The sequence below is a fragment of the Rhincodon typus genome, unplaced genomic scaffold (genome assembly GCF_021869965.1).
Source record: "Rhincodon typus isolate 14 unplaced genomic scaffold, sRhiTyp1.1 hic_rhity00001986, whole genome shotgun sequence".
NCBI lineage: Eukaryota > Metazoa > Chordata > Chondrichthyes > Orectolobiformes > Rhincodontidae > Rhincodon > Rhincodon typus.
In genome coordinates this window covers 5,159-19,957 of record NW_025967624.1, presented here as the reverse complement: position 1 = coordinate 19,957, position 14,799 = coordinate 5,159, and the positions used below count along the sequence as shown (strand labels likewise).

At 39.9% G+C, this 14,799-nt stretch overlaps 1 protein-coding gene across 1 annotated transcript; it reads right to left on the bottom strand.

The window, feature by feature from the left end:
- Window positions 1-327: 327 nt before the first annotated feature.
- Window positions 328-14,557, bottom strand: LOC125481402 (ATPase MORC2-like; the record flags this gene model as incomplete). Its single annotated transcript, XM_048592895.1, has 5 exons — window positions 13,570-14,557; window positions 11,139-11,207; window positions 6,846-6,936; window positions 947-1,055; window positions 328-487 (listed from the first exon to the last, which is right to left on the bottom strand). Coding segments are annotated over exons 1-5 (532 nt in total), but the record flags the coding sequence as incomplete, so codon positions are not given.
- Between the last annotated feature and the right edge of the window lie 242 nt (window positions 14,558-14,799).

Genomic DNA, 14,799 nt, shown 5'->3' with positions numbered 1-14,799 from the left:
TAGCAACTGCGCATTTGCTGGTATTATCAATTTCAAACTCCTCAACCCTTTTTTAATTTAAAAGCATTAGGAATAAATGAAGGCTAAATTGAACACGATACCTTCTACTACCAATCAAATGTGAATTGCTTGATTCTCTGCACGCTAGTGGCAGAGTTGTCATACAATATTTAAATTCTGTTGTCTTCTATGGTCACTACCACTAACTTTGCCTCTTCTTCCTTTTTGGAGTTTATCAATTCTACTGTAAAGCACTAAGAATATTTCATTATGTTCATTGAAGAATTAGAAGTATTTTTGCATTGGAATTTCAGTTGTCTGCCTTACCATTATCCTCTTTGATTTTATCAAACTGCTCCATGACCTCCGACTCGGACTTGAATGGTGAATACTTGTAGATCAGTTCTGTTTCGATGGCAAATTTCTCAGGGTTGTCAGTGATGGGCTCTCTGGTTTTAGAATTCCATGTTGGAAGTGGAACTATCACCTTTTTACCCAAGAAAACACACATCATTAAAATGAAGCACATGTACAGACATATTTGAGACACTACCACACCTCAGACCTGCGTATGTAAGTTATTAACCATAAATAAGAAGGCTGTTCTATCGTTGAAGGCAGTATCATACTGACCAGAAGCTTTTCGCCTCAATTGCTGGTCCAAACAGAATTATTTCATCTCAGCTTGTCTGGAAATAGGGGTATCAAAACTGCCTCCAGCTCTACGATTTGGGACAGGAGAAGTAAATTGTACCTAATCCTGATTAGTCAACACTGACCAAACTAGCAAGCGTATAGATGTGCATGTTACAGAAGTGAGATTTATTCAGGATGTACCATCTAGTCTCACTCACGAAAAATTACTGAGTCAGTTAACAAGGGGGAATAGTTGGGGATAACATCAGCATAATAAATTTGTGGAATAATTTAATTTAAGTTAGCTAACCTCATCAATCCCCTCCTCTTCATGAAATGTTCTTGAAAGAAAAACACAGGTCATAGTCTCCTCTTTCTTCGTAAACAGAATAAAGTCTTTGCCAATACGCATTGAGCCACTAGATAGAGAGTGAAGAGAGGAAAAAGCCCAGACATTTAAATTTTATAACTGTCTCAAGCTCGACTCAACATTAGCACCTGACATGTGCAACAACTTCAAAAGTTATTAACTATTCTTCTTCAATCCATTGCAGTAAAGCACTTCTTGTAACTAATGACTGTAGCTGCCAATCAATTTTGTGCCACACAGACCTATGTCTAATCTTGGGATAATGAATTTTTTTAAATAATGGATTCCGTCCTGTTCATTTACCATTGACTAACTCTTGTTGCATAAAAATAACATCCTGTACAATATTCTTACTTCCTCAGTAATCCAACTTTGATTACTTACTCAAATTTAGTGAATACAGAAATCCTTTCACAATGAATCCAGTTGCATATTCTGACTAATGCCCTATATTTCTTCCAAACAATCTATGGTACCTTTATACCACAATAATGGGAACACCACTACCTGCAAGTTCCCCTCCAAGCCACCGGGCATCCTAACTTGGAAATATACTGCTGTTCCTTCACTTTCACTGGGTCAAAATCCTGAAGTTACCTCCCTTACAGCATGACAAGTCTACCTACAGAATATGGACTGCAGCTGTTCAAGTAGGCAGATCACTACCAACTTTTCAAGGGCAACCAGGAATGCTTAATAAATGCTAGACCAGACAGCGCCATTCATGTCCCACAAGGGAAAGAAAATAACATTACCTGTCTCCTGCTCAACTCAGGCCCTATTACAGCCAATACTATTAAGAGTGTTATTATTTTAAATAATAGCCTTTAGACTCTAACAATCTCAATGATATCTTATCCAACATCTGCCCCAGCCAAACGGAGAAAAGCATAATTAATTATCGGCTATTTTTTTCAGCATTTGTTTAGAGGCAAGTGGACAACATTGGTAGACCAATTTTTATTGTTAACCATGAAAACTCCACAGAGGCTGATATCCCGTCACCAAGTCACCCTTTTACACGTGCATAGTACTTGACACTGTTCCGTCTTCCTCAGAGCCAGCTCTCGGAGTGAACCAAACCTCTGACACTCCTGTTTATATCTGTCAGCCAGGTCTCCCTGATTGGACCAGGTTAACAGCCCCAAGATTTTATGAGGTCTAGCTGGCTGACCTTGTTACAAATCACTACATCCCTCAAAGTCTGGGAACATAGGCCTGTACCTTTTCTTGTAGCCTCTCCTGATGCGTTATCGCACTGCATCCGATTCCTCCAACTAAACCTCAGATACAGGCAGCACGTACCAGACCGTAGCCTGCCTCTTGCATCCAGAGCATCTTGGAAGAAATTCATCCTCTTCTTCAGGCACTAAAGGCTGCAACATCTGTAGTACCCATCTCAAATTCTGAGGTTTCTTCGATGCTAAACAGATGGGGAGAATCCACGGGTTCCGACAGCCCGTCTCACTGTTCTGAGGGACCGGGTACCTTTTGCTTCTGCTCTGTTTGCAACTTTCATGCAGTCCACGTGCTTGCTCAGGACGGCCTCACCCACCCAAACTTTGTACGTCACAGGACCTGATTTCACTTTGACCACACCTTACCCATCCCAAGGCCATTTCCCCAGTTTGGGCACCAATCTTTAGCCCCTGAATTAAACTCTCTCTCACTTAGAGGAGTCATGTGTCGAGTCATGTGTCCAGCAATGGTGTTCCTGATGCCATTTCCGTGCCCTCCAATTCCAGATTTATGAAGACCAAATTTGGAGCTATCCCCAAAGCTGCATGAAGGATCGTCTGAAAATCCAAGAATAGCCTTTAGGGAAATGAAGAAGCAGCTATCATCGTCTAAGTTGTTGGCACACTATGATACCAAGCATTCCTCCCTGTACAATATCGGGATAGTGTTGGCTCACAGATGGCCCAACGGAGGAACCAAGACAGTTTGGTACTGAGTGAAGCTGTAGGCTGATTCCTTAAGCCTTCTTTCAAAGTTTGGACAGCTCTTTCTGCCAGACCATTAGATGGATGGATGGTATGGAGCTGCCCCCTTATATGCGGAATGCCATTCAACTTTAGGAAATATTCCAATTCCCTGCGGGAAACAAAGGCCCGTTATCTGTGACCATCACTTCCAAGAGTCTGTGTACTGCAAAAGATGTTTGCAGTTTTGCTGTTGTCCCCGTGTTTGATGAATAAATTCTATGCATGTCCAACTACTTTGGAGTGGGCGTCCACAATGACTAAGAACATTGAGGCCATGAAAGGGCTGGCATAATCAATGTGTAACCAAGTCCAGGGTTTACCTGGCCATTCCCATGAATGTGGGGGAAGCTGTTAACTGTAACTTTTGTCCTTATTGGGAGGTTGAGCACTGTTCCAGCAATGTGGCTATGCCTCATCCAATGCTGGCCACCAGACATAACTTCTCACCAACATCTTTGTCAGGTAGAGAAAGGTTTCAGTTCTGGTAGTGATGGCCATTTTGTTTCCCTATCACCACCAGCTGTTTTAATTTTGTCAGGATCAAATCTTTTTATATCTGCATTCTGATATTGTCGGCTGTGACCGGCAAGGTGTCCAGACTCTTCTAGACGCATCACCATCACTGCCATACCTGCCAGCAGGAGGTGGCTCAATGCATCCGCATTTGCTACTTGGCCTCATGGACAGTAGTCCGACTTGTAATTGTACGCACTTTTGAATAAGAACTCAACATCGGATTTGACCTGAAGGTATGGATGATACGGCCTTGTCCTTTCTCAGTAGCCTGAGCAAGGGTTTGTCATCTGTTACTATTACAAATTTATGTCCGTAAAGGTATCGGTGGAACTTTCTCACACTGAAGATTTATCACACCAAATCCTCCTCCTCTATCTGGGCACATTTGCGCTCTGCATCAGCCAAAGTCTAGGAAGCATACGCTATTGGACATTCCTCTCCGTTGGGCCATCTGCGAGCCAACACTACCCCGATATTGTACAGGGAGGTATGCTTGGTATCATAGTGTGCCAATAACTTAGACAATGATAGCTGCTTCTTCATTTCCCTAAAGGCTATGTCTTGGCTTTGAGACCACTTCCAAGGCTGACCCTTTTTCAACAGCAGATGTAAGGGCGCCAGGATGGAGGCCAGGTTATGCATGAATTCACGAACCCAAGGAAAGACCTAAGCTCTCATACAAACCAGAGCTGCTTGGAGGCAGCGGTAACCGTGAGCCCCCTCAAAATATTGTATACCGAGTGCTTACATATCAATGTTATTGCTCAAGAATTCTAATAACAACCATGCTGTGGAAATATATTTACACACCCCAATCTACTCTCAATCATGAACAATACGATAGGTGTCAGTGACAGTGCTGTCAAACAGCATTTACTTAACAATACCCTGCGCACTTACACGCTGTTTGGATTCTGCCTCACTCACTTAGTTCAACCTCATTTCAGCCTTGTTTCAAATGTTATGGACCAGACCAGTCCAAACTAAAACCACCTTCAAATATATCAAGGAGATGGCCTAACGTTTTCTCACGTAAAGGAAAGTGTAAGGTGCTGTGTTCCAGATGTAATTCAATTGGTTGCATACTCGGCTTTAAGCAATACGCAGATTATTCTTACTCTACAGTTAAATGCAAACAAAAAGAAGAATTAGTAAAATTTTAATTCTATTGGAGAACTTATTGGAATAATAGAGTCCTTAACTACTAAATAGCAACGATCCAATACAGTAACATCCCATAAACACATCCTTGGCAAAGGCAAATTCAGTGAAATAGATGGTCTCACATGGAACCTCTCTCTAGTCCAGGAGGAAAGAACATTGAGTAAATTCTGGCAGATGAGAGAGAACTCAAGCGTTTTGCCGCAATAGGGAGACGCAGCAGTTTCCACAGCCAACTTCAAACTCCATCAACTACTGAAAGTTAAAACTAAAACCGTGAATCCATGGGAGCCCGATTTCACACATTCTTGCTGCTTCTATTGTTCCAACTTTCAAAAGCAAACCCTCAAGGCCTTACAAGCCGTTTACTTTATTGGCTTGGAACAGACTTCTCAGCACCTTCGTTTCAACCTCTCTTCATTAAAAAAAAAAGGATAAAATACACCCCTCAAAGCCATAATACTGCAACACAAACATGGTCCAAAGGGCTGAAGTCAAGAAGGGAAGTGAGGGGTACCCTTAGCTTTGAGGCATCAAGTAGCTACGGCAAAAGTGAAGTTAGTGGGAATCAGGGAAAAACTCTCTGCTGGTTGGAAACATACCTAGGGTAAAAAACACAGGCAGTTGCCTTGTTGGAGATCAATCTTCTCAGACATGTTCCTCAGGGTAGTGCCAAGGCGTAACAATCCCTCACTATAAACATCCTGGGGAATACCAATGACCAGAAACTTAACTGAACCAACCACATATTGTGGTTAAATACTATGGTCACAACAGCAAGTCAGAGACAGGGAAGTTTGCAGCACCCATCTCATATCCTGACTCCTCAAAGCTTACCCATTAATTATAAGGCACAAAGTCAGGAGTGTGATGGAATACTCTCTGCTTGCCTGATTATATACTGCTCAAGAAGTTTGACATCATCCAAAACAAAGTAGCCTGCGGAACTGACACCTTGTACAACAACTTCAACACTCACTCCTTTCACCAGTGACACACAGTGGCAGCACTGTGCACCATCTACAAGGTGCACTGCAACAACTCAATGTTCCTTAGACGGCACCTTCCAAACCAGCAGTTCCCACCACTTATTAGGACAAGGGTAGAAAATATATAGGAACATCATCACCTGCAAGCTTTCCTTCTAGCCACACACTTTCCTGTCTAGGAAACCTAGCACTCTTCATTTTCTGTTGTCAAAATATCTTGGAATTCCTTCCTAATTGCACTACAGGCTTTCCTAGGCCTCAGACTGCAAAAAGTCAAGATGACAGCTCATGACCACCTCCTCAAGAGCAATAGATGTTGTCCTAACCAGCGATATCTACGCTCTGTTAATGAATAAGGTGTCAGATGGTTTGGCATTTGGACATGATAATGCTCTCACAACATTGTTATTCTTGCCCTTGGAAGCAATAGAGATTGCAAGATAGCAAGATGCTCTTAAATTATGTATACTAAGCCACACTTATTCACCACTCCTATCTTTGCATCTCTACATCTCTTCCTGGCCTTACTTTATTTTTTGTTGCAATTTCTTTCAGGCTTCTATCACTTCCATACCCTTTGGCTCTGAATCTCACTCCTTCTGCACAAGGGGATGCTAAACTACTTTGATCCTGCTCATTGGAACTCCCTAATTATTTCCAAGCTATTCCTTTCCATATTTAAAAAAAAATCCCTTCAGCCAAGATTTTAATCACTCATCCCAATTTTTCATTGCATGGATAAACACTTAAAGTCCATCATCTATATTAAATAATAAAACCTGCTTCTAACTCCACTACACCTACTAATAAAAACTTGGGAGTGTTTTCTACATTAAAAGGGTATTGTCACAATGGAAGCATTTTGCCTTCACCTTTCTGTATAGTGGTGACTTTGTTGAAGTTTGGCAAGTTCCAAGTGTATGGATAAAGAATTTTACAACAGTAGAGGATCAACATCTTCAAATAAGCAGGACTGCCATGAGAAATTTTGCTTTGAAACCTTTAACTGTCCCACCATTAACATGCTCCTCAAATTTCAAAAAGGCAATGAGAATACAAAAATTCAATCACTCATATTGCAGTTATTATTATTCATTATGTTAACAAACTAGTGATTGATTCACTAAGAGGTAGATGTCTTTATAAAGGAAAAAAATGTTATGAATTCAATGAAAATTGAAAACATACGACTTGAGTCCATTGCCATATTGTCCAATCTGTGTGGATTCTGGAGTCCTTTTGGCAGATTTCCCAAACTGGATGACACTGGCAGCCTCATCTGTCAGGAAGAAAGTTTCATCAATTTAGAAAGAGCCAAATAAAACAAAGACTAAGCAACAAATATGACAGATTTCAACAGCACAAGAATCTGGACAGGTCTATATCAATAACCGTGCAGATTAAAGGTATCATTAGTTGGCAAGAATAAGGTTTACACACTTGAGTAGAACTGCAGCACTGGATTTTATATTTAATATACACATTTTCCAAGGACAGCCACACACAACTTTACTGCAGTAAGCCATGCAGTACAGGGGGTTCTCGTATAAGGCATGCTCCAGCAACGCGAATTGTCTATAACACGATTGACGTATGGGCAACAGTATTTATAAAATGCAAATTGTGTTGGCTTTAACATGATTCCAACATTGACATCACATGATCAGCTCGTGACCTTTGTCCTGAGCATGTACCAAAAGAGTCCCTGCACTGGCATCAAGGATCCTTGTGCTATGAGAGGTAAAGTACAATTCTGCCATGTCATCCACAAAATGTGAAGGCAAAGTGGAAAGAATGATAACAAGCAGCATCCTGGTGATAAAATTACAGGTGGTCAATGCAAAAGGCTGTAACGCTGGAAGAGAAGCTAAATGTTGCAAAGCGTTTTGAGTGTAATGAGAGAACATGTGCTAATGCTTGTGCAACAGGAATGAAGGAGTCTACCTTACGCACCATTAGAGAATGCAGAAAAGATTAAAGCAAGCTGTAGTGCTGGAACAAGTCTGAGTGCTAACAAATCTGAGCGGTCACGGACAAAGGAACTTGAGTAGATGGAGTGGCTTCTAACTGTGGATAGAACAGCAAACAAAGAAGCGATCTTGGACCACCTTTCTCACCATAAAAGAGAAGGCCGTATCAATTTATGAAGATCTAACAAAACAAGCCGAAAATCCTGCAGATGTGCCCGCCTTTGGTGCTAGCAGTGGCTGGTTTTAACAACCACAATGCTTTTTATAATGTAAAGTTATGTGGCAAAGCTTCGAGCACAGATGAGGAGCATGCAATAGCATTTCCTCCCAAAGTAAAAAAAAAATTGACAAAGAAGGTTACAACTTAGATTAAATTTTCAATTTGGATAAGACAGGTTGATACTGGAAGCGAATGCCATCAAGAACCTACGTTTCTATAAATGAAGTACACACTCCAGGGTTTAAGATGGCAAAGGATTGTATGACTATGCTGCTGGATGCCAATGCCAGTGGAGACTTAAAGCTTAACACATGGTGGTGCATCAATCTGCCAATCTGTGAGCCTTGAAAGGTTATCTCAAGTCTCCTCTAGGCATCTACTTTAGGTCAAGCGAGAGAGGTTGGATGACAGGACAAATGTTTTCCTGACCTGACTGTTGATGTTTTGGAAGATGTTTTTAGAAGTATTGCAGGGGAAAAAAATGTGGATTTCAAGATTCTCCTCATCCTGGATAACGTACCAACCCATCCTCCCACCATTGGTGAGCTTTCTGAAAACATCAAACTGCTACTTCTACCCAGAAACACAATCTCTCTCTCCTTCAATCCATGAACCAGGGTGTAATAGCAGCTTTTAAAGCTTATTATTTAAGGTGCACATTTAAGAAGTTGATTTCAGCCACTGAGGGAATATGGTCAGTGTTCCTCAATTTTAGAAGAGATTTAATATCAAGAATGCAACTGACATTATTGTGGAGTCTTGGGGTGATGTCAGTAAGGACTGCTTGCATGCAGTTTGGCAGGAGCTTCTCCCAGATTTTTCTAAGATTTAAAAAGCTTTGATCCATCAGAGGTGCCCTCAAGAATCAAAGAACATTGTGCTGATCCCGCGAAGCAAGTTGGATTTGAAGAAGTGGAGAGTGAACATGTTGAAGAGCTGCTTGAGTCCCATTTGTGAAGATCTCTCTACAGCTGATCTACAATAACTGGTCGCTGAGGGGGAAGTCGATGCTGGAGGTGAAGATGTAGTAGTCCAGGATGCAGCATCACGAGAACTTTCCATTTCTATTTTGTCTTCTATCCTGAGGGAAATTGAGAACCGGTTGCAAGGATTACAATGCGGAACGCAGCAGGGTAGCAGTTTGTGAAGAAAGATTTTCTTTGGCTAAATGAATTGCTCTTCATGAATGAAGAAAAAGGGCAAAGCAGCAAAAACTGGATGTCTTTTTTTAAGCCAGTCCCCAAGAAACAGTCAGAAGACAACAAATCACATCCATCCACTTCTGCAGCAACTATTTTTCGCCCTAACCCTGCAAACAAAACTGCACCTGAACGTGATGATCATGATGACAACCCTCAGCCCCTGCAATTATCACAGCTGCCTCAGAACCTCCTCCCCATCAAGTCATCTTGACATTTTTTTTTTCCCCCAAGATAAGGTGATAAACTTACTGTTATTTTATTATTGCATGTGAATTAAACATTCGTTCAAACTGTGCTATCCTTTGTGTTAGTTTTTGAGCGATTTTGAGTCATTTTGAATGATTTTTTGTTTGTTGGTCTGCCTCAGTCCTCCCATAGAACACATCTATTGTGTTATAGTGGAATCCCCTGTATCAAGCTTGCATGTGCAATTCCACACAAAGTTTTCCAGCACTTTCCATGACTTTATGAATTCTACTGGGGATCATCAAGTCCCTGAAGTGGCAAGTGACATCAATATGGAGCTACTTTTGTTTACTGGTACACTGCCTGATACAAGGTAATTGTCTCTAGTTTTGAAGCCCCATGTAAAACGAAGGAGTATATTAAATTTAGCTTTCCAACTGCTCAAAGGGCAGCAGATCAAACAATTCGATACAATGGAGAAACCTCACAAAACCAAAAGTTAATTAAAAAGGCACAAATACTCATCCACTCTCTATTTTCTGCTCAGCACACCACCTCTCATTCCAGCTTTTTGCCAGTCACCATTGTTTCTCTCACACATGGTTAGATGGTTATTTTTAAAATAAATTTGTGCTGAACCAAAACTTGCATGTTAAACACTGATGATACAGTTTTTCAAACTTGAGGTCCGACAATTAAGATGAATTGCGATGAGCAATTTACTAAGAAATGTAATTTGCCCAAACTGCTCTTGCATCCAGTCAGGAGGCCAAACAATGTCACATTGCTAAACTACCGTAATTAAGGAAAATACTTTGTTCAGCTTTAGCTATGAACTTTGGGAGCTCAATATGTTCCAACCTTAGATGAGAGATTGTGCACAAAGCTTAAAGTACATTTAGGCGGCAATAATTTGAAGCGTAACTTGAGAGCAACTTCGCCCCATAAACTTTAAGTGAACTAAACATAACAGCAATGACAACAATGATGCTGAAATATATAAATAATTTTTTGAGCAACAGAGAACTTTGCATGCAAGGTAAGAATATATCTAACACATTACTCAAAGTATCAGAAAAGATGAGGCATTATGGAGATCTGACCAAAGGTCTACAGTAGTTCCCACAGTTATATTATTTTATCAACCTGAAGCAATGAATTAAATCTCTAAAATTTCAAAGACCAATTTTGTTAATTGCTTACATAAAAGAGTAAAATAATTCCTTGATCATATAAATTCTAATTTATAATTGCTGTAAAAATACTGCAAGAAATCCTTACACTTTCTGAACTTTATTTATTTTGCCAGCAGCTTTTTAAGTATCAATTCTGGAAACCCTACTCAATACTCCTATCTTCATTATAATTAATCCAAGAAGAATGAAAACAATTTGTGGTCTTGCATTGTGCAAGAAATAAACTACTCCTTTCCTGAGTTTACAGACTAAAATATTGGAAACTCCCACGGGGTGGAACCATACCAAAAAAGGTCCCGTATTCAATTCTATCAAGGCACTACCAGCTTTTAGAGATGGGAAGAAAAGTCAAACATGTTATTAGCCAGGATAAGAAAAACACGGATTTAGGACTGGACAGCAGATTGCAAGCATTTTAGCAATGATAAAGGCAACCAAAAACTGTCTTACATTTCCTGTTTTCATGGAAACAATTCTCTACCTTCATTCATCTTGGCAGCAAAGTGGAGATCAAGAACTTGGGCCCTCAGCAGAACTGTAAACATATATGCTTGATACAATGTGTCTTAACACCCTTCCAGCGTATTTATTCATCAAGTTGCTTTGCAAACAAAAAAAAAATCCCATTTCACATTTTATTTTTGTTTGAATCACACTTCTGATCTGTACCTATCCTCAAGTATCACATCAGGATGATGTTTACTTACTGCAATCCATCCCAGCTCCATCGTCCAGAAAACACAGCATGAACGTTCCTCGCAAATCTACATTCCGCACTGAAAAACAGGCATTGAATTTTAGCTGGGGACGTAAACCATACATAGATACTTCTGTCCAAGTGCCAACATGAAGCATTATACCAGGAACAATATGGTTTAGGGGCTTCACCTCAGAAAAGCACCAGTGACATCTGCCCAGAATAACCAACATCTCTGAACAACGTTATCAATTTAGTGTGATCAATGATAAGTTACAGGCAGTTTATACAGTGAACTTCAACCACCAGAAATCAATGCAGAACATCCCTTCTTCAATCAAAATCTGTGTCATGGATACAAAACTTATCATTATGGAATGAGGTAGACCAAAAGAGAAAGGCATGGGATAAAGGGAAGGCATGCTGGGGGCAGTAAATGAGGGCTAAATGAGATAATGGAATTGGTAGACACAGTAATTTGACAGCAAATGTTGAGTCTCTAGTAGAATAAAGATTGAAAGTTCCACACATGATGACCGCTTTTTGAACTTTGAAAATGCGTTCATGAGATGCCAGCATCACAAGCAAAGTCAACTGCTAAGGTCCAACTGGTACACTCATGGTTCTGTCAGGAAGGAGTTCCACGTTTTTGAGCCAGCACACAAAGGAATGACAAAATAGTTGCAAGTCAGAATACTCTGCAACTTGGAGGGGAACGTGCAAGTGGTTGTTTTCTCACATGCCTTCTGCCCTATATCCCTCTAGTAGAGGTTGTGGGTTTGGAAGGTGCAGTTAAAGGAGCTTTGATGTTGCAGTGCATCCTGTAGATGATACACACTGTTGCCAATATGGTGACAGAAATGAATGTTTAAGATGGTAGACGGAGTGCTATTCAAGTGGATTTCAGCCAGGATAGTATGTGGCTTCAAGTATTGTTGCTGCTGCATTTATCCAGGCAAATGAAGAACATTCCACTAAGTTCCTGACTGATGCTTGGAGACGGTGGACAAGCTTTGGGGAGTTACTTGCTACAAAATTCCCATTCCCCTGTAGCCAGAGTATTTATAATGACTGGCCCAGTTAAGTTTCAGGTCAAAGACAATCCTCAATTAGTTGATGGTAGGAGATTCAGTGGTGGCAATCACAACAATCTCCCAAGATTTTGATTAAGTTTTCTTCTGGTTATTGTCTCGCACTTGCATGGCACAAATGTCATTCTGAAATACCTGAACAGTTTTGGTCCTCTTATCTAAGTAAAGATATATTGGCATTGGGCGCAGTACAGACAAGGTTCACTTTGGTTGTTATCAGGTATGGAAGGACTGTCAAATGAGGGGAGGTTGAGTAGATTGGGCCTGTATTTCTTGGAATATAGTTGAATGAAAGGCAACCTTTATTTAGGGCACCATCTAGGGTAGATATGAAGAGGTGGTTTCCCCAAGTGGGAGAGTCCAGGTCCAGAAAACATCATTTCAGAATAAGGGCTCACACGTTTCAGACAGACAAGGAGGGATTTCTTCTCCCAGAGCGTAGGAAATCTGATGAATTCTTTATTGCAGAGGACTGTTGAAGCTTAGTCATTAAGTCTATTCATGGATGAGACAGGTTTTTAAAAGAAAAAAATCATCAGTAAGGGAATCGAGGATTGAGACTAAAAGGCAGAAGTGAAATGGGAGATTATAAGATTGCCGTGATCTCACTGAATGGAGGAGCAGATTCAATTGGCTCAATAGCCTAACTCTGCTCCAACGTCTTATGGTCTTACCTCATAAGGCTTGTTTATGAACAGAGAGCATAACAAATTGCTGCAGAGACATTAAATTAAATGTCTTGTCCTTGCCCACACTTCCTCCAGAAAGTGCTCAACTGAATTATGCCACCAGACTTCATGCAAATTTAAATATCTGAATAATTCAGTTCTCAGATGACATTAACTTGTGCTTTTATACATATACAACTTAATATAGCTCATTGTGTACATGGATATATAATTGTTTTTTGGTGTGATATTCATCCATTCAAGTGCAGAATTTATGCAACCAAGACCCAGATAATGACAAGACATGAAACTGGTGTGTACGTAGTGTGCTTCTGAGAGCCATCATCCATCTGCTTCTCAAAGCAGAAATCAACATGAAATTTCTTGCCTGACTGCGTGGGCAGTAGACCTGCTTTCATACATTTGCCAGTTTTCAACAACCTGTTCTCAGGTCTTGGAAAGCAGCCCAGGAACAGCTGTAAGCCAATTTTTCTTTCCTCTTAGAAATACCCAGTCTCTATGTACCTCAACTCAGCATGACAAAAATCTGAACTTGTGACTTGGGGAATATTACTGAGAGTAGACTTACATTTCAACAGTCAACTCCTAATTTCAGGATTTTCACTTTTTCAGTCATTTCACAATTTAGATAAAAGAAAGTAATAGCATCTCCTTAACTTACCAGTGTAAATATCCACTCTTGTAGCAGCTGCATCCCTATAAAATTTAACAGAGAAATAAATAATTGATGGAAAAATTAAGTTCAGGACATAATGGCCCAACATACCAAAGATTAAGATCTTTCAAAACTCCAAAGTTGCATATCCTTACAATCGCACTATTACATTACTGTTAGTAAATTGTGGATAAAAATAAGCTTTTTGGGCAATTGATGTCAAATATTGCATTATACACTCTAAGGATCTCACAGTAATTTTTATTTAGGCCAGTATTCCCGGAATATAGAAGATATATTTTTATTTTGCTCAACACACTTTCAATAAATGGTCAACTTGAAAGAATAGAAAATTGAGAAAAAGGACAGAAGGTCGATCAATATTTTAAAAGAAATGAGATGAGCAGATTTTTAAATCAGCAATGGAATTGAGGAGTTAAAAGGCAGGAAAGCAGAGTTGAGGATTATCAGATCCTCCATGATTTCATTGAATGACAGAGCAAACTCAATGGGCAGCGTGGTATATTTCTGCTCCTACATTTTATATCCTTATCTAAACCTTGAACCTGTTTAATCCTCTTTTGCATACTAACGGACTTATGCTTCCACCATTTTCAAAACACTTAATTTCTAATTCTGTGATTTTTACTAATGGTTTTGGATTGGGAAAGAAAATTAAATGCATTGAGATGCTTAATCCATTAAGCATGCTATTTTATTTAATTTCTAACAGGTTAATGCCGAAATATGTCTTCAACCATAATTGTAAGGCAACAGGCCTTGGAGTCAAGTTGCTATTAGGCCTCCAAACAAGATTTACTGAGTATTTAAGAACCCAAGACAAGTAGGCAAATGGCCTCTCAAGCTTCCTTTCCAATCAGTAAAATTATAACTGACATTTGACTTCAGTTTTTCACTTGGATTTCCAGTACCTTTGAATATCCAAGCGTCCAAAATCCAATCTCTCAGTTTTGTATATCAACAATAACTAAAAGTTCAGTCACCTGGGATAGAAGATTCCAAAAGGTACACAACTGACTGCTGAAATTCCTTGTAATGTCAGTCTTAAATGAGTCATCTTTTATTTAAGATAATGTCCCCTCATTTAAGACTGTCCAGGGAAACAATCCGTGTCTACCCATCAGCCCCTTCAAGCCCATATATTGATGGGATAAATTCTCATTCTTCAAACACCAAAAAACAAAAGACCCATTACTGCACTTACTGTAAGAGAAC